This window comes from Eubalaena glacialis, chromosome 13 (assembly GCF_028564815.1).
Source record: "Eubalaena glacialis isolate mEubGla1 chromosome 13, mEubGla1.1.hap2.+ XY, whole genome shotgun sequence".
Classification (NCBI taxonomy): Eukaryota; Metazoa; Chordata; class Mammalia; order Artiodactyla; family Balaenidae; genus Eubalaena; species Eubalaena glacialis.
The window spans coordinates 30355546-30376750 of NC_083728.1; the positions used below are offsets into that span (position 1 = coordinate 30355546).

Below are 21205 nucleotides of genomic sequence, written 5' to 3' on the forward strand. Positions count from 1 at the left end.
TGGAGTCCTGTTTATGTGGTGGTGAAGTATGGGGCAGGGGAAGTGCTATAATCCTATGACTAGAGTTCAGTCTTTAGTGAGCCTGTGCCTCTAGACTGTGACCTTCACAAGAGCTTCTCAGCCTTCTCCCCCCAGCCTTTGGTGACACAAGAAGTCGAGAGGTGGCTGGAGTATTTCCATTCCTCCAGGTCAATAAAGCTGGTAAACTCTGGTCAGTTAGGCTCACTCTGGTAAAATAGTTTCCCTGGAGCATAGGTGTAAAGGAAAAACTCTGGTTTTTTTCTTTCCCACATAGGGAAAAACCCAATTCTTCCCTACTGTGAGTTTCTTCCCTATGTGTCTCCTTTACTACTCACACAGAACACTTCACTTCTGATATTTCTTGTCACCAAATGTATGGAAGTTTTCCCTTACAACAATGTGACACTAGCTGGGTGTCCCATAGTATAAGTCAATTCTGACACTACCTACTCAGACCCCACAGGCTTATTTCCCCAAGACTGCAACCTACCCCCACTTCAGATACCAATCACAAGCCCAGGTCCTTCTGACCAACCAGCTATAGATCCAAGGTTCCAAAGACCCCCTCCTTGGGTTCAATTAATTTGCTAGAGTGGCTCACAGAACTCAGAGAAATATTTATTTACATTTACCAGTTTATTAAAGGATATAATAAAAGATACAGAGTAACAGCAGATGAAGAGATACATGAGGCAAGGTCTGGGAGTTGGAGTGTGTCACCCTCACAGTATGTGGATATGTTTACCCATCAAGAAGCTCTCCCAACCCACTGTTATTGGGATTTTATGGAGACTTCCTCACATAGGCATCATCAATTCTTAACTTCATTTCTAGCCCCTCTCCCCCATCTTGAGGATGGGGGTGGGGCAGGGCTGACAATTCCAAGCTTCTAATCATGGGTTGGTCTTTCTGGTGACCAGCCCCCATCCAGCCATTCAGGAGCCCATCAGAATCACCTCATTAGAAGAATAGATGTTCCTAGTGCTCTTAGGATTTTACAAAGAGTTTAGGACCTCTGTGCCTGGAACTGGGGACAGAGATCAATATATATTTCTAGTATCTCACAGCAGGCCTTTGCTAAAGAGAACAGGACACTCTGGGTTACTTTACATATTTTAAAATGAGTACTTTCCCCTCCCCCTGCTGGAAGCACCATGGATTTTCCTCCAGTCTTCACAGTGAGAACCTGCTAGTGCTCCCAGGAGGTAAAATTCACGAAAGTGTGCCCCCTCCTCCAAAGACTGGGCCCCATAGTTTTTAACTCTCAAGCTAGTACACAATAAGCCTCCAGCATTTCATCAATTACAGTTTGTATTCCTACCAGTAATAGCCATGCTTTTTATCTTCTATATTCTGATCCTTTGGCACCTTGAGGCTTTGTTGACCCTGGAGGGACAGCCCTCCCAGTTTTAGCTAATTCTTAGAGATAGCAAACAACTCATCTGCAGGCTTTCCTTTCGTATGCAAACCAACCAACCCAGAGTTTATAACCTCAACCTTTAACAGGCTCATACTCTGGGCCTCTATCCACCCGCCCTATTCACCCCAGGGCTTGGTACCAGACAACTAGGGAATGCCCCTATGCTCCAGGGCCCACTGAAATTATTCAAATTAGCCAATCCTAACCCTGTTTACCCTGCCTCACCCCTTCCTTTCCTTAGAAACCATAATAAAGGCTCTTGCCCACATTTTTCCTCTCTGCCTTGCTACTGACTGAAACTTGTGCTTCCTCATGTGGCCCTATGTGACACGGTGTTGCTTGGGATCTGTAAGTACAAAAACCTCTTCCTCCATGACAGTCATTTCCATGTCTGAGTATCTTACCATACCTAATTAAAATAAGTCCTGAATACTCTCCCTTTAAGCACTACAAGCCCTGGCTCCCATGGAGGGCTTCTGCTCAAGGTAAGCTATGATTCTCTGCCTCTCCAGTTTGCGGACAGTAGCTTGCCCTACAAACTCATTTCTCTGATGTATCTAAGAAGAATTGTTTTTCAGTTTGTTCAGCTTTTTTCTTGTTGGTAAGATGGAGCTCTTTACACATTGGTGTGAAACCCAGAAGTCCAATCATTCCATTTTTTACCTATTTTCTCTAACTTCTTAGCCAAAGCAGAACAATTCTTTTTCCAGTATCCTTTATGATTACAGTTTCTTGAAGTATCTTTATCAAGAAACTCCCTCCATTGGGGTTTGAATACTGAATGAGACCTTTATAAAAGCACAAAACTGACCATGTCACCTCTGCTTAAAACTTTTCTGGCGTCCTTCCTACCCACTCACTACCCAACCCTGCCCTATACCCACTCACTGCACACACACACACACACACACACACACACACTCTATTTTCACTCTAGGTCTCAGCTTAGAAGTTTCTTCCTCCAGAATATCTTCCTCAGGTCTGGGTGAAGCCCACCACTGTGCTTCTTGGATTCTACCAGTATCCTAGTTTGAGATCCAAGAAGAGAACTCTGGATAGTTTATCTTTGAACCACAGAGCAAATTCTGTTTGCTAAATCCAGCATGCTCCCCTTACGTCACACTTGTATAGATATTATCTCAGTTGGATTTACCTACCACACTTTGAGATAGATGCCTATAGATAAATCAGGTCCCCTGGAAGCAGAGCCTGAGATGGGGATTCTTGTGCATGTGATTTATTGAGGGCAGCTCTCAGGAGACAAGGAGTAAGGGAAGCAAGACAGATCAAGGGAAGGAGCTGAGCAAAGCTGTGTGTTCAGCTGGGGTCTAGCCTCTGCCTGATCCCACAGGGAGCTCTGGAGAGAATGAACCACAGACTTGCTCTGCCTGGAGGCCAGAGGACTGGCCTTTTTGTACCCCATATCAGCTAGCAATTGGCTGTCAGCTGACTTGAGGAGAGGGGAGGGATGTAAACTCCCAGACATTTCCCAAGATTGTTTCCATCAACCATGGGCTCCCTTGGGAAAGGAGAAGCTGTGAACTGTAAGAGCCAACATGCATAGCAGCTAAGGGACAATGCCACAGCCAGATAATGGAGATCTGGGTAGACCACCAACAGCATACCCACGAGAAAACTGACTCAGAGAGAACAAGAAACCTGCCCAGTGTTACCGAGGTAATAACCAGCAGAACAAGGTTTCAGGCCCAAATATCCAGACTCTGAATCCCCAGCTTACTCTGCCCAAATCCACCAGCGACCAGTTTTGTTTGCTGTTTCACGGGGTGGCTTGCTCTTCAGAATGTAAAGCTCAAGGGTCAGGGAGCAGCGAGGAAAACTGTCTGTGGCTGCTACATTGCATGCACAACCTTGAGAGGCTGGAAAAGGAGTGGACAGAGGCAAGAATTTGAGAACCTCGGACTCCTTGTCCTGGACTCCATCACTGATGGGACTGCTGCTGGGGATGTTGGGTGACGAAACTCCACTCTGCCCTGCCCTGCCCAAAGTTGGGGCTCTCACAGCTCTGTTGGGAAAATCTCCCTAGTCATGGCAGAAAAGCCTGGATGGGGAGCCACTGTGAAAAGTGAGAACCTGTGCTCTGCAGCCAGATCAGGTTCCAGGTGATGCCCACATGGAGCACAAAAATGGCAAGGCAGGCTGGAGGCGGGAGGGAAGGAGGAGGGCCTTTGTTGAGTACCTCCCATGAGTCAGACCCTTTATTCCTGTTTTAAATTAACCTAACTATGTAGGGAAATAGTGGCTACTAGAGCCATTTTACAGGTGAGGAAACTGAGGTGCAGAAAAGTTAAGTAATTTATCTGTGATCACAGAGATAAGTAAATGATAGAACTGATATTTTCGGGCAGACTGGCCTAGCTCCAAACCTGTGTTCTTTATACAAGTAAAAAGATCTTATTTCCGGATAAGAATATCAGAGTAATGACGTCCGTTCTCAGAAGTCAGTCACTGTGTCATGTTCATTAACAAGCTGATGGAGTAGTAACATAACATCATGTTAGAGATGAGTTGAGACTCAGAGAGGTTAAGTGACTGGCTCAAAGACACCCTGTTAGTAAGTGGTGGAGAGGTTGCTTATGAATACCAGAACCTCATTACAATTTTTCCTGCATTTAATGTGTAACTGCCCAGATGGGATAGTTGTGCTTATTACACTAGGTGTTGGGCAAGCTGTTGGGGAAAGTTCACACTGTAGAGTAGATTCTGCTCAGCCGGGCCATTTGCCAGTGCTATAAAGTCATGGTTTAAAATAACAGCAACAACGTGGGAGCAGCGCTGAGGCACAGGATGGGAACCGACTCCGCTGCTCTCACCACCACCACCCACCCCGCCCCGTCCCTTCCCTCATGCCAGGTGGGGCACATGAGGGGACAGCCCTTGGAGAATGGAGCCAGCAGGCCCTCCGCGTCTCAGTCTTCCAGCCTCACCAAACAGAGGCTCACGCTTGGCCTCGGCTCTGGGCGTCAGGAGAGGACTGAGCTCTGACCCAAGGGACTGCACCCCCAAGCAGAGGAAGGCATGTGTCTGGGTCTGTAGCTGAGGTTTAGGTGAGAGTGTGGGAGTGCCAGCTGGTCAGACGAGGGAGACATTAGCTCTCAGCCGAGACCAGAGGCTCTGTCTGAAAGAGGTGGCTTTTGGAACCAATAAGCTCCAGGAAGCATCTTGAACATCTGATTTCTCACAGCTGGGGGCACTTTCCTGGGGTCGAGGCCCGTGAGGCCAGAACTGTTCATTCCCTGCCCCTGCAGGTGACAGGTCCGGGAGGAGACCCTCGAGGAAGCGGACTCACAAAGCCGAGAACGCGCCGAGCAGGCGCCAAGCCCCACCTGGCCAGAAGGAGCAGGCCGGGGGCAGCCGGGGGTCGGGGTCTCCCCGGAGGAAGCAGGCAGAGCGCAGGGGACGACGCAGAGAGCAGCTGGGGGAACGGGAGCCAGGCTCGGCAGAGAAGACCTGCGGAGGGAGGAGGAAGAGGGACGGGAGAGCTTCCCTCAGGGAGCACCGAGTACCTCCAAAGAAGGAAAAGGAGGTGCCGAAGAAGGAGGAGATGTGGAAGCAGCTGAAGAAACACAGGTATGTTGTGACCAGGCTTCAGGCGCGTTTCAATCCGCGCTCTCCCTCTCCTTCCAGCCCTGCTTCCTCCCTTGATACGGGCCAGGTGTGTCTTCCCCCCTCATTCTCTCCCATAAACGGGGCGGCCCCTGCTCTCTTTTCTTTGTCCCTGCCTTTGCCCCTGCCAAGCTCTTCGCGGCTGGGGGCGGAACCGGGATGAGGATCACAGCCATCCCAGGTTGAGTGGCCACTGCACACTCTCCGACTCAAACCCCTCCTGGAGCGCAGGTGCAAGTGGAGCTCTGAGTGGGGAGGTGACATGGCAGCAGGGTGAGAAAAGATCCCAATTCTCCTCAATTTCAGCTGGTGACTCACCACAGCTCTTGATGAGGAGCTGAGAGAAATGAACAAAATTGGATTTAGGAGTCATTCCAGGGCTTAAGCACAACATTTCCTAAGCTGACCTGTGTCCTGTTCTGTGAAATGTGGCTTTGATCTAGAAGAACTTCAAAAGTTCTACCAGTTCTGAAATTCTAGGATTTGGGGGTTTGATTTACTTGCTGTGTTTCCTTTGTTCCATTAGCATCTGCATACAGGGGTTAGTAGATAGAGCCAGTTTATGGAATCAGCAAGTTGGGATTTTAGTTTCATTTTTTGCTACCAATTTTGATGGGACATCTCCCTCTCTTTGCCTCCCTCTTCCACTTTACTTTGCATCATTTCTCAGGATGTTTTAAGAATCCCTATTGATAATGGGCTGGGAGGTTTTGGAAACAGAGATACCAGGACTATGGCAAAGAGCTGATACTCCTTCCAATGGTTTCTAATAAACCTTCCTTGCCCACACCCTCACTCAGGTGTTCCACTGTACATCTCCAACTTTACAGAGAGGAAATTAAGGCCCACAAAAGGGGCCACTGATTTCTTCTGTCACCCCTGCCAGCCATCCCTGGCTCAGTTAGGGCTTTTGTCTACTGTCTGGTTGTCCCTAGACCTGAGCTAACAGGGTAAAGGGTGCATGGTGTCCTTAGCAACTTAGAGAGGACTTGAATGCATCATTGACGGGCCCCAGAGTGTCCGGAACTTTAGAAGGAGGTGGTCCCAATCCTGTCTGGATGGCAGATGCAAAGTAAGGGATGCAGACAAGGACTCATTTGTGCCATTTTCAGCTGAGTGCCATGGCAGGGCATAGAGAGATGAAAAATATCCAGTCCTGTTCCTCAGAAACTGACAGTCTAGCAGGGGAGGTAGGACATGGGCATCAGCTATCACAACACAAAGCAGAAGGCAATATGTATGCAAGAAAGGATTTGATGAAGAGCATGTTGCTGGGAGGCTGGGGTTCCTCCACGAAGAAGGTAAATATTTCAATAAGACTTTGAAGCCCAGGTGGAATTTGAACAAGCAATGACTGAATGTCCCGCCCCCCTACCACCACCCAAACTGAGGGAACAACTTATGCAAAGACTCAAAGGCAGATATCCTGGGGGGATGGGGATGGTGAGATATGGCAAAAAGTCCCTGTGCTCTAGGCTTTCCAGCATTTAAGAGCTAGGGTCCACCCCTTCTCCACCTCACTCCTGTGACCTCTCCTTGCTCCTCAGGAGTTGATCAGAAGCTAAACTCACAGAGGCAAACTGGTCTCTAAAACCTGTGGTAACCCAAGCCCACATCCTGATATTTCCATTTATCAAACGTGCTAAAAAGGCTGCCCAGGCAGAACCCTTCTCCAGCCCCTCCCTCACCCCCTGTCAGCTGCTGCCATCTCAGCTGAGAGTCAAGCCTTTTTATGAGTGAAGGAGGCTGTGAGTAGCACAGACAAGAACTTGGATTTTGTGGCAGGCGAGCACACAGTCTTGTCTGTGAGATGGTGAGGGTCATTACACCCTCCAGCTGGAAGGTCTCTGCAGCTGTGCTGTTCCATACACTAGCCACTAGCCACATGCTAGGCATTTGAAATGTGGCTGGTGTGACTGAGGAACTGAATTTTTAATTCAATTTAATTTTAATCTGATGTTAATACCACTGAGTTAAAAAATTTACTTAACTTGGACAGACAGATGTAGTTTTGAAGTTGATTTAACTTTGAAGCCAAAGCATTTCTTCTGGGAAAAAAAAAAGAAGACAAACTAGTTTTGTCAGTGCAGATGTGAACATCAAAGGAAAATGATATTCTGTTACTTTATTCATTTACAAGGAAACTTTTAAGTATGTCTAAAACAATTTGGATATGTAAATCTACTTTTTCAGCTAAATTTTATGAAATCCAAGTACAGATTAAATATGTTCAATGAAAATTTTGTGCCTGAATTGACATCCACGGTGAGTACAAGATGAACACTGGGTTTTGAAGACAGTACAAAAAGAATGTAAAATGTCTCATTAATAATTTTTACACGGATTACATTACTGTAATTATGAATTATAAATTTTTCATATACTGGGTTAAATGAAATGTATTATTAAAATTAATATGTCCATGTCCTTTTATCATATTAATATAGCGACTAGAAAATTTAAAATTACGATACATGGCTCACATTATATTTCCACTGGGCAGCCTTGCACGAGCGAGGGTGTGCAGCGCGGGGAGGACTCAGAGGCGTGGAGTTTGAGGAGGCAGCCCTCGAGGGGCCCTGGGCTCTAGGAAAAGGAGTGGCCTCCTCTGCCAGTTGGGGGGAGTCGCGGAGGGCTCTGAGCGGCGCAGGCCGGTGTGGGCGGGAGCTGGGAGCGTCTTGCGGTGGGCTCCTCACATCCCACAGTGCCCCCGAGGACCCCCGCCGCCTCCTCACTCCCCTCTGCTCCACCCCGCCTCTGCTCCAGGTCATCCTCCTTGGCCTCCAGCACCTCTGGTGAGGAGTCTCTGTCTGAGGAGGAACTGGCCCGGATTCTGGAGCAGGTGGAAGACAAGAAGAGGCTCATCGCCACCATGCGGACCAAGCCCTGGCCCATGGCGAGGAAGCTGGCGGAGCTCAGGTGAGCAGTGGTGGTCGGCCAGGGCCCTCCCCGTCCAGAAGGCTCAGCTCCTCTGATGGGCGCGGGAGTCCCTTCCTCCTCTCCACTCCAAGGGGGCTCAACAAGAAGGGGGGTTCACCCTCCCACCCTGCTTTGGTCACCTCATCCCCAGCACGCAACTGGCCATCGGGCCCTGCTGTTGGCCAGCACCGAGCGGGGCCTGGCGGAAGACAAGGAGGATCGTGGCCCTCCGGCTACGCACCCCCCTCCACTGCCAGGCCACCTCTCTGTCCCGCGCCCCATCTGGTGGCTTCCGCGCCTCCCTCACAACCAAAAAGACATGCCTTCCTTGGGGGCGGGGGGGGGGGACTTTCCATGACCCCCATCTCAACAAGTTCAGACCTCTTTTGTGTTCTCTAAGCACTAGAATCTCTCCCCGTGTCACACACTCACCCTTGCAGTGTGGAGAGCAGGCGGAGGGGCTGTCTTAGCTACACTTGTGTCCCAAATGCCTAACACAGGGCCAAGCTTGCAGGGAGGTTCCATGAATATTGCCTGGCCTGGTGCCCACGCCCCTGATTCCTATTTGCAACTCAGCTATTTCCCTGGTTTCCATATCATGGGCCAGCCCACCATGCATTTTATGGCTCTTGACTCTCTGCTGCAGTTTTGAGAGAAGGGCAGGACGTTTTTCCTTAAAAAATCCCATTCAGTGTTACCATCTTCCCCCAAGTCCCACCTCGGTCTTTCTGCCACAAGATTGGAATGACTCCCTTCCTCCTTCCCTCTGTATAAGAAGCCATTTTCCCTGGTTCCTCTCACACCTGATTTTCCTCATTGCTCAAGTCAAATGCCTCGCCCTTTATCACATAGAACAATTTGGCAGACATATATTTTTTTTTTATAAATTTATTTATTTATTTATATTTATTTTTGGCTGTGTTGGGTCTTCGTTTCTGTGCACGGGCTTTCTCCAGCTGTGGCGAGCGGGGGCCACTCTTCATCGCGGTGCGCAGGCCTCTCACCGTCGCGGCCTCTCCCGCTGCGGAGCACAGGCTCCAGACGCGCAGGCTCAGTAGCCGTGGCTCACGGGCTTAGTCGCTCCGCGGCATGTGGGATCTTCCCATACCAGGTCTCGAACCCTTGTCCCCTGCATTGGCAGGCAGACTCCCAACCACTGCACCACCAGGGAATCCCTTGGCAGACATATTTTGACGTTCAGCCTCACTGTGTCTCGGAGGCACAGCAAAGATGCTGGCTGTGCAAACCCTGACTAGGAAGGAGCCTGGTAAACACAGCTTACTCCACTGTCTTGCAAATTATTACGTTGTCTCCAACTCAGCTGCAGGAAGAAATGCCTCCCTGCGGTGCCTCCAGGCCAGTGCTGACCAACAGAACTTTCTGGGATGATGGAAATGTTCTAAATCTGCGCTAATAGAGTAGCCTTCAGTCACATGAAACTAGTGAGCGCTTGAAAAGTAGTCAGTGCAATTGAGAAACTGAATTTCTGTTTTATTTTCATTTATTTAAATTTAAGTCATCACAGGTGAATGGTGGCGACAGTTTGGGCAGTAGGTACAGCTTCAGGCAGCAGGCTGTCTGCCTTCCCAGCTCCCGTTTTTTGAGTCTCTTCTCCCTGCTCCCCCAGAGCCAAGTTCTTCTTCCTTCCATCTGTCGGTCTAACAGAACCTCACCCCCACTCAGGTGTCACCGGAACACATCTTTTATTAACAGTGGAAAAAGAGCAACCTTGATGCTTATGGAAATGAGATCTCCAGCTGGCTGGAAGTCTCGTGGACCATGAAAATCCCTGAGGGCCATTCAGCTGCCCTGAGGAGAAGTCTGCATCTCCTCCAAACCTGGGGGCAGGGTTCCGGCTCTTGGTGGGGGTGGGAAGTGGCTAAGGCCCTAGAAGCTGAAAAGACTCTTGTCTCTCCCACTGGAGCAGGTCTCCCCTCCTTTTCCCTCTTGCAAGACTCCTTATCCCAGACTCAGGCTCTCCAGCCTCTGGGTCTCAGTTCCACTGGTGCCTCTGCCCTCCCACCTGGCTAGTTCCTACCCTCTGAGACTCAGGCCAGGTGTCCCCTCTGCAGGGAAGTCCCCATTGCCCCTCCCTGCATTCAGGCTGAGTTAGTTACTGCCTCTCTGACCCCTAAGGCCCTCACTTGACTGGATGCTCTTGTTTGCAGAGCTGTTTCTTATTCATCTTTTAATATTCTTTCTTTTTTTAATATATTGCCAACATTTGCTGAGTGCTCCCTATGTGCCAGGCACTGTTCTGAGTGCTGGGTGTGTAACAATTCATTTAATCCTCATAATCACCCTTTGATGTAAGTACCATTATTATTGCCCCCATTTTACTGATGAGCAAACTGAGACACAGAGCAATCTAGTAATTTGTCCAAGGCTAAACAGTGAGTTTAGTGGTCTGGCCAGAATTTGAACTCAGGAATTCTGGCTCCAGAACTTGCACTCTTAAATTGTATCTGCTTCTCTAGGATTACTAGACATTCTAGAATACACCCCTTTGCCTCCTGTATGATTTCCTCTTCTGGCAGTAAAGTCTTCAGTTGCAGATCTGCAGATAGCATCCCCAGACTACATCTTTTTTTAGAAGCAATGGTGTGGGGACCCCAGTCTCTGACCCACTCAGGCAGCTGGCACAGTTGTTGTAGACAATCAAAGAAGGATGGCAAGGCATAAAGAGCAACAGCAGGGAATTGGGGCAAGCCTGTCTTCACACCTCTACCATACCTGGTGGTTTGACTGGCTATTCAATCCCCCTCAGGCTGGTTTTCTTCCCTTAACCTCTCTGAGCCTCACAGCTGTCTTTTGTAAAGTAGGAATAATAATATCTACCTGCAGAGTTGTTCTGACAAATAAAAAATATTTAAGTACCCAGCATATAATATGCAATTAATAGATAGTAGTTATTGCTATTAAAGCTTGAACATCTTGTTCCAGACACTGTGCTGAACCCTGAGAGATGAGGATGGGGAACAAAGATGAATCAGAGAAGACATTATTAATGTACATCATTAATGATGACACAAGGCAGGCTGTGATGTTGGCAAAAGAGTTTCTAGTGCCTATGAGTCAGGGATGTTTGCTTTAATCATAGAATTAATCAGGTATGTCACTCAGCTTTGTCAGAAACCTAATGTGTTAGAAAATTACCCAGAGTGAGATCTGAAGAATTCTACTTCTAGGAAGATGGAGTAGATATACTTCTCCATAGTCTTCCCACTAAGTACAACTGAAACCCTGGATATTATGTGTAAAGCAAACATAAGAGACTCAGAAAGGTGGAGAGAAGAAAGGCAGACTGGCTAAGGACCTCGGGGTCAAATGAATGACAGAGTATTGAGTTCCAATTTTCCTTTTTGCCTGTATATCCAGACTGGATATTGGAGAAGCTGGCTGCCCCCAAACACTAACAGACACACACAAAAGCACCTCAAGAAAAGTCTGCTGTCTCTAGCTAAAGGACCAGAAAAGGGACAGCCTGGCAAGACAGAAGACTTGTAAACAATAACAACCCTACTCTGGCCAAACACCATAAACAAATGAGCAGCTGTAGCCCCAGCCCTGGCAGCAAAAGCCAAGTGGAGAAGCCTACATTTCCTCCCTTGCCAGGCTGTAACATGGTGCCCCTAACACCCCCATCAAATGTCAGAGAAGGCCAAGTGAGGAGCAGGGACTCTCATCCCCACTGGGCAGTAATGAGCCCTCCCTCTCCCTGTGGTGTCAGTGGAGACTACATGGGGAGTCTGAACTTTCACCACCACCTGACAGTAACAAGGTATCTCTTCAAGCCAGGAGGATATGAGTGGAAGGCTTGTGGGAGCCTGAACTCCCATCCCTGCTCAGCAGTAACAAGGAGCTCCAGCCCAGCCCCAGGTATCAAAGGAGGCCAAGTGAATAATCTGGACTTCCACCTAGAAGTAAGCAGGCAGCATCCCCCTTCACCTACTGGAGCAGTGTCAGAGGAGGCCTGCTAAAACACAATATTTAAATAAGATCCAAAGTCTCATAACATAATATCTCAAATTCCAGGCTTCAGTTGAAAACTCACTCATCATACCAAGAACGAGGAAGATCTCAAGCTTGAATGATAAAAGATAATCAACAGATACTAACATCAAGAGGACATATATGTTAGAATTATCTGACAAAGATTTTAAAGAAACCATCGTAAAAATGTTTCAGTGAGCAATTATGAACACATGAAACAAATGAAGAAATAGAAAGTCTCAGAAAATGAATAGAGGATATAAAGAAGAACAACTGGAAATTTTAGAAGTAGAAAATATAGTAACTAAAATTTTTTAAAGCTCAATGAATGGGCTCAACAGCAGAATGGAGAGAACTGAGTAGAGAATCAATGAAAGTGAAGGTAGAACAAGACAAATCAATCTGAACAATAGAGAGAAAATAGTCTGGGGAAAAAAGTGAACAGAGCCTCAGGGACATGTAGGATTATTATAAATGATCTAACATTAGTGTCTCCTCCAAATCCCTAGATAATGAAAGAAAAAAATGGAATCTCAAAAGAAGAGAAAGAGGGTGGGACTGAAAAAGTCTTCAAAGATATAATGACTGAAAATTTCTCAAATTTGGCAAAACTTACATATTCAAAAAGCTAAACAAAACCCCAACAGGATAAATCCAAAGTAATCCATGCCAATACACATCATGGTCAAACTTCTGAATACTTATAAGAGTCAGAGAGAAACAATGCATTACTATAAAGGAAAAACAATTAGAATGACAGCAAATTTCTCATCAGAAACCATGGAGGACAGAGGAGGTGACATAAAGATTCTTCAAGTGCTAAATGAAAAGAATTGTCAGTCCAGAATTCTATATCCAGCAGAAACATCCTTCAAGAATAAAGGAGAAATCAAGACATTCTGAGATGAAGGAAAACTAAAAGAATATGTCACCAGCAGACCTACCATAAAGTATAACTAAAGGAAGTTCTCTAAACATAAAGGAAATGGTGGTAAAAGAAGGAATCTTGGAACATCAGGAAGGAAGAACATGGTGAGAGCAAAAATCTTGGAAAATACCATGGATTTACCTTCTCCTCTTGATTTTTAAAATTATGTTTGACAGTTGAAGCAAAAATTAAAACACCACCTAATGTGGTTCTCAATAATGCAGATGAAATAGTTAAGACAATTATAAATGGGGAGGATAAAGGGACATAAAGAGAAATAAGATTCTACACTTCATTCTAAATAGTAAAATGCACCAGTGGATTTTGATAATACATAGAGATAGCTAGCTAGCTAGCTAGCTAGCTAGGTAGACAGATAGATAACAGATAGATGGATGGCAGATAGAGATAGACATATAGTAATACCTAGAGCAACTATTGAAAAGGCTATACAAATCGATATACTCGAAAACACTGTAGGTAAAACAAAATGGAATCCTAAAAAATATTCAGGAAGACAGGGAAAAAGGAAAGCAGAAATGAAAAACAGAACAAACAGAAAACAAGAAATAAAATGACGTGTTTAAACTGTAACATATAAATAATTACATTACATGTTAGTGGTCTAAATACATCAATTAAAAGACAGAGATTGGCAGACTGGATTTAAAAGATGACCCAGGGCTTCCCTGGTGGCGCAGTGTTAAGAATCCTCCTGCCAATGCAGGGGACAAGGGTTCGAGCCCTGGTCCGGGAAGATCCCACATGCCGCAGAGCAACTAAGCCCATGTGCCACAACTACTGAGCCTGTGCTCTAGAGCCTGTGAGCCATAACTGCTGAGCCCACGTGCCACAACTACTGAGCCTGTGCTCTAGAGCCTGCGAGCTATAACTACTGAGCCCGCATGCCACAACTACCGAAGCCCGCGTGCCACAACTACCGAAGCCCGCATGCCTAGAGCCCGTGCTCCACAACAAGAGAAGCCACTGCAATGAGAAGCCCACGCACCGCAACAAAGAGTAGCCCCCACTCACCGCAACTAGAGAAAGCCCGCACACAGCAACGAAGACCCAACACAGCCAAAAACAAAAATAAATAAAATAAATAAATTTATTTAAATAAATAAATTAATTTAAAAAAATAAAAGATGACCCAACTACATGCAGTCTATAAGAAACTCACTTTAAATATATCATATGTTGAGAGTAAAGGGTGGAAGAAAATATACCATGCAAACGTTAACCAAAAGATAGCAGGAGAAGCTATGTAAATATCAGACAAAGTCAATTTCAGAGTAAAGAAAATTACCAAGGACATAGAGAGACACTACATAATGATAAAAGGGTCAATCCACCAAGCAAACAGGACAATCCTAAATGTATATGCACCAAAGAGATCAGTGGTTTGGATTCTACAGAGTATTAATTTTCCAGTGCTACGTAATAAATTACCCCAAAACTTAGTAGTTTAAAACAATAATAAACATTTATTATCTTCTGTTGGTCAGAAATTCAGAAGCAGCTTAGCTGGGCAGTTCTGACTTGGAGTCTCTCATAAGGTTGAGTCAAGGTGTTGGTCAGGGCTTCAGGCTTCAGATGACTGGGGCTGGTGAATCCACTTCCAAGGTTGCTCACACAAATGGATGACAAGTTGGTTCTGTTTGTTAGTAAGGGCCTCAGTTTCTCTCCATACAGGCCTCTCCACAGGCTGCTTGAGTGTCCTCATAACATGGCAGCTGGCTTCCCCCAGAAGAGGGGGATTTCAAGGGGGAAGTCACAATACCTTTTATGTCCTAGTCTCAGAAGTCATAAACTGTCACTTCTACCACTTTCTATTCATTGGAAGCACATCGCTAAGTCTGCCCTGCATTCAAGTGGAGGAGAATTCAATTCTTTTTTTTTTTGGCTGTGCCACTTGGCTTGTGGGATCTTAGTTCCCCGGCCAGATATTGAACCCAGGCCCTCAGCAGTGAACACGCAGAGTCCTAACCACTGAACAGCCAGGGAATTCCCCAGTTCTACATTTTAAAGGGAGGAATGTCAAATAAGTTGCTGACATAGTTTAAAACCACCACATATGGGAAGCCAGGCATGCTTGGTTAAACTCAACTGCCCTTAAATTGATTCAGTGACACCTCTAGAACAGATGCCATCACCTGGCTCTTCTGAATTTCCACTTAGAGTGAGCTCAGCCTCTGTTTGATCTTTGTCTCCACAACTGAAAAATAAAAACTGCTTAGGGACAGAGGGAGACACCAAACCAACACAGCCCAGATCACCTTCAACCTCTGACCACCTCCAACCTCTAGCCACCTCGCTTTGGCCACCTGTATTCCCTACCTTTGTCTGGTTGTCTTCTGGATTTCAGGCTGGCTGATACATTCTCCCAACGTTCTGCATGGGACAGCAAAGCTCTGTGAGGATGCCATCAAATGCAGGCTGCCCTGTGTCTATTTATACCTCTGTGTCTCAAAATTAAGTGTGATTTTGAATCTGATCTCCTTCAGCAGGGGGTAGTTTTTGGAGGTATGTAGTCTCTCTGAGAGATGCTTTGGATCAACTTCAGAGTATTCTCATTGTGGAAGGCTGCATTGCTGAGCCCCTTGTCCAGACCCCTGGGGAGCAGAAGTCTCCTCACAGCAGCCCCCTGGGCTAGCAAAGAATCCTATCAGCTGCCCACTCCAGGAGCTGCTGTTTCCCCAGAAGGAGAAGGGTGACTGCCTGATAAATGAAATTGCTGTGCTTACATGGCATGCATCCACACGTTTAAGTCTCATAACATTGTCCCCATTTCTAGATGAGAACTGACACCCTGAGAGGCACAGAATCCTGCCTGGCTCTCTCTGGCGCTAAAGCCACACAATACACCCCTTCTCTCCCAGCAGTAATTGCTGGCCACCCTGACTGTGTCTTCCAAACTGTTATTTGGGCCCCTTTATCAACAAGGAGGGTCTTTCTAGGGCAATGTGAGGGGCTGCTGAAGTGCTGTCTGTGGATGGCTGCTCAGGAAAGCCTTGCCTCAATGGTTTCCTCCTCTCCCGAATGTTGGAGGGACCTGAGGGGTTGCTAATCACCTGCCAAAAGTGACCTTGAGATCCAGGCCCCTAGAAGTTTCCACAAAGCAAAGGATCTCTCTTCTTTTGCCTTTTTACTTCATTTACCACACACCATCTGGTTTGAGGAAGAGGAGAGATGAGCCTGAAGGAAGTTCCCCATTTGGAAGGAGGGGACAAGGAGGGGACAGAAGCACCCTACAGAAGTAAGATTTGCAGAACTGTTCGGGGAAAAAAAAGAAGAAGTAAGATTTGCAGGGAATTAATTCCCTGGCGGTCCAGTGGTTAGGCCTCCACACTTTCACTGCTGAGGGTGCGGGTTCAATCCCTGGTTGGGGAACTAAGATCCCGCAAGCCATGTGGCACAGCCAAAAAAAAAAGTAAAATGTGCAAAACTGTTGGAGGGGAGGGGAAGAAGTAAGATTTGCAACAGTTGGGACGTGCAGTGCAAGAGCCAGTATTTCCATAAACCAACTACTATCTCTAGTAAGAAGAACACTGATCACGTATGACATGTTTAAAGGGGTTTGCTGTAAAAATGTTAGTTGTGATTATTCATATACTTTCAGTGGATCCAAAAAAGCTTGCTGTGTCCATCATAACTGTTAGACCAGTTGTTCTCTTTGCAGTGAATGGTCCTCAGAATTTGCACTCAGCATTGGGCAGTGCCCTCTGTTCTCCTAAGGGCTCTCTGGGCATCTGGACACAGTCTGGACATTGAGAAGAGAAGCATTTGGTGCCAGGCTCAATGGCTCAGGCATAAGAGCTGGCCCTTACTTTTTTTTTAAATTAATTAATTAATTAATTAATTTTTGGCTGTGTTGGGTCTTCGTTTCTGTGCAAGGGCTTTCTCCAGTTGCGGCGAGCGGGGGCCACTCTTTATCGCGGTGTGCGGGCCTCTCACTGTCGCGGCCTCTCTTGTTGCAGAGCACAGGCTCCAGACGCGCAGGCTCAGCAGCTGTGGCTCACGGGCCTAGCCGCTCCACGGCATGTGGGATCTTCCCGGACCGGGGCACGAACCCGTGTCCCCTGCATTGGCAGGCAGATTCCTAACCACTGTGCCACCAGGGAAGCCCTACTTTTGAGAATTTTTATCAGAAGTCTTCAAATCTTAAAAGTTGTCACATTTAAATTCACAAACCTCAAATGCTTAGCAGTCTCTACCCACTCATAAGATATAGGAAGAGGACAAAAATATGAATTTCATGAAAGCATTCTTTGGTGTCTTGGAGTCGTTGGTAGTCACAGATAACTCACTGCCAGAATGAGTGCTGCCTAGGGGGAAAACAGGGGCTGACCCCACAAAGGAGTCTTAATCCCATACAATCCAGCTTTTGACCCTGGACTCAGAAGCTAGACAGTTGGCCTTATTAACATTAGGACATCATTGAGACATCCTAATAAAACCAACCTTGGGGTTAACCCCAGGTTAGAATGTAACTTTGACAGGTGTCAACTACCTGCGTTTGCACTTTGGAGGTGGTGTAGGTTGTTTCGCCAGCAGGGGGCGCTGTAACAACAGCAGCCAGATACACAGGACCCAATGTCTTCTTCCACCCACCCTGAGAAGGACTTCATTCTTCATCTACTTGTGTGGGTTTATCCAGTGGTTCCTGATAAACTGTTTCTGTGGGGGGATGGATGGGGGAACCCTGATTTGGAGCACTTGCTGAATCCCATAGTCTAAATACTCCCACCATGGCCGATTTCAAGCTACCAATAGTTTAATAATTTGTTGGCCAAGTTCCAGAATATTTAACAATCGGTTCTCAGAAGCCAGCCCTCACCAGCTCCAGCACACCACCCAGAATATTTAACAGACAAACCCATCCATGTGTTTCTCGTGCAGTCTTCCTTGGATGTTCACCCACTCATCCAGCGTTCATGTACTCCACAAATACCTACTGAATGCTGTACTGGTTTTTTTATTGCTGCTCTAACAAATTACTACAAGCTTGATAGTTTAAGACAATACTCATTTATTAGCTCACAATTCTGTTGGTCAGAAGTCCAGCATGGTGTGGCTGGATTCTCTGCTCAGGGTTTCACCAGGTTAAAATCAAGGTATCAGCAGGGCTGTGGTTCCCTCCCACCTGGGACTTGAGGTCCTCTTCCAGGTTCCCTGACTTTTGATAGAAATTCATTTTCTTCTCTTGCTTTCCAATGTGGCATCCTCCAGAGGGCCCCCAGCAACAGAGGGTGGAGAATTCTCTTGCTTCTAATTTCTCTGATTTCTGCTTTTGCTGCATCTCTCTCTGACTCTTCTGCCTTCCTCTTCTTTTTCTAAGGGCTCACATGATTACACTGGGCCCTTCCAGATATCCAAAGTAATCTCCCTGGTTTCAAGTCAGTAATCTTAATTACATCTGCAGAATCCTTTGTGCCATTCACCAAGGGGCAAAGGTCATGGGAGCCAAAATTCTGCCTACTGGTGCCTACCATGTTCCAATCGCTATTCTTGGCATTTGGGAAACTTCAGTGGACAAAACAGACAAAATGCCCTGCCTTCGTGGAACTTACATTCTAACTAGGGATATAAAACACTTAAGGCTTTCAGCCACATATACACCCTCATAGTTCAGATTTCTTTTGCTTGGGTGTTAATTGAATTTCTGCCTTTTTCCCCCCGCTAACCAGGGAGGCCCAAGAATTTGTGGAGAAGTATGAAGGAGCCTTGGGAAAGGGGAAAGGCAAGCGACTCTACGCCTATAGGATGCTGATGGCTAAGGTGTGTGGTGCAGAGGCCGTAAACCTGTGGGAGGACTTGCTCAACTCCTGAATCTGGGTGACCATCACAGTGCCTGCCTAGCTGCACCATTTGTGTCCACCTCCCCCAGAATCCTGAGCGTGAGGTCCAGTCAACCATTCCAATTTATCCAGGAATGGAAACCAACTGTATCCTGTCCATTTCTCTCTACTTATCTGTGAGGGCTTCAGTATACTTGAGACTTGTTTCCTCTCCAGTGAAGAACTAAACTCACAGAATTAATGATGTTGAATCCACTGGGATCTTATTTTCCAAACCCCCAAATCAAGACTTTGATTTGGTGGAGACCCAGAGGGCCATGGTGTAATCAGGGTCATACAGAAGGATAACAGTAGTGTTGACGGGGCATTGGGGGCAGCTCTGGTTTATTGAGTTATGCCATAACCTGAGCTTCTGATTCAGGCTAGGGTAATGATCTCTAATTGGATATTTAATGTGGAACTTATGGAAGTATCCTTCCTTTACCTACTGATCTGAAAAACTATCATTTTCATTCACTTAATTCCTATATAGAGCCTTTTTTGGAGCTTTTATTTGAATTCATCATTTCAGCTATTGATTAATTCTAATGGCTCATAGGGCTTCCTCCTTTTACCTTTCTTTCTCAGAAATGTTTTGGCCAGTCTTGCCTATGTTTCCATATGCATTTGTTTTGTTTGCATTCTTTTTTTCCACATGCATTTTTAAAATCACTTTGCCAAGTTCCAGTATAGCCCATTGAGATTTTGATTGGAAATTTTTTTAAATCCTTGATTTAATTTGGGAAGACTTATCTGTACAATATTTAGTCTTTACATCTAAGAATACCATACACTTCTCGAACCTTATTTTTATATCCTTCAGCAAAGTTTGTCATTTTCTTCATATAGATCTTTTCCATGTCATATGTTATTTCTACAAAATTTATGTTTTGGTTGCTTTTGTGAATGGAATCATTTTTCCATTTATTTAATAACTAGAGATTCCTGGTATGTAGGAAATCTACGTATTTGAATATTAATTTTTTAATCTGGTTCCCCTATTGTACTCCCTTATTAGTTCTAATCATTTTCATCTGATTGTGTATGTAAAGGTTTTCTTCTTGGGTTCTTCTAAATCATTCCTGTTCTAAAGTGCGAGTTAGCAATCCTAGAATAGTTTCAATTGATGTTGATGATGATAGGTCTCTTTGCTTTTCCATTACTTTAATGAAAATGGCTCTACTCTTTCACACTAAGTTGATGGGAGTTGTTGCCTTGAAATAGATTTTCTTTCTCACAATAAGAAATTATCCTTCTATTTCTAGTCTAATGACTTCCATTTTATTGGAAATAGATGTTAGATTTTATTAAATACGTTTCCCTTCTGTTCATAAACTTACTTTTATCAGGCACATCTGATTTTTCAAGTATTTTATTTATAATGTTTACATAAATTTTCATAAGATTGATTTGAATTTATGTGTGTACATGCACACACACTATCTTGGCATATTTTAATATTAGGGGTGCACTTGCTTTATAATATTAAACGAATAGCATCACCTCCTTTTTATGCTGTAAATCAGTTTGTAGAGCATGATTTTCATTTTTTTGGAAATTTGAAAGATGACACCCTTAAAACTGTACACATCAGGAAGCATTTTATAGAATATCTTGATAATTTTTTAATGTTTTTCCAATTGGTGTAGTCAAGTTTTAACTTTTTCTTGGGGCCATTTTGATATTTTATATTCTTCCCCAAACTTGATCATTTCATTAAGATTTTCATATGTATTAACAGAAAGCTTCATATAGGTAGTCCCATAATTACATTTTACATATGTTGAGTTTTAATCTTTTTTATTCCTAATTTTATTTTTTCTTCCTTTTCAGTTATAGTTGCCTGACAACTATCTATGGGTCATTTATTAATTTTATCTAAAAACCATTTACCACTTAACAACTGCACACTCAGAACTTTTTTCCCAACTAAGGAATGTGTTCTTCAAATATACCTGATAAATGGTCTATTCAATCATGTTTCTATTCTAACAGTTCTAGCTTCTTTGTTAGCAGAAGGATGGCTGCCAACTCTCCATTCTTTGTATTTACTTTCCTTCATGGTTTTTAATTCTTTGCTTTCTCTCTCTTTGCATTCTCAAAACTTTCTCAGGTTTATTCTCAATATCATTGGATCAATTTTCTTCTGTCTCAAAGTGTAATGTTTATTTTCATTTTATTACTGAACTTTTAGCAACCTTGTAATCAATCCTTCCATACTTCACCTGTAACTTTTTTTTTTTTCTCCCCCGGCCACGCCATGCAGCTTGCAGGATCTTAGTTCCCCGACCAAATGCAGAGTCCTAACCACTGGACCGCCAGGGATTTCCCCTTCTGTATTCTTTTTTAACTCTCTAAGTGCTAACCTGTACTCTAGAAGCCATATTTTTTGTATCCTACTAAGAATATTGAGACATCTCTCAAAATTTAATTATGTATCCTGGAGGAAATGCTTTCCAA

At 45.1% G+C, this 21205-nt stretch overlaps 1 protein-coding gene across 1 annotated transcript in view; it reads left to right on the forward strand.

The window, feature by feature from the left end:
• Positions 1–2951: 2951 nt before the first annotated feature.
• The window catches only part of TMC2 (transmembrane channel like 2), a 70914-nt gene continuing 52660 nt past the window's right edge, over positions 2952–21205 (forward strand). Inside the window, 4 exon segments of the mRNA XM_061209832.1 lie at positions 2952–2985; positions 4708–5029; positions 7832–7984; positions 18596–18686. Coding sequence (XP_061065815.1) covers positions 2952–2985; positions 4708–5029; positions 7832–7984; positions 18596–18686 — 600 coding nt within the window.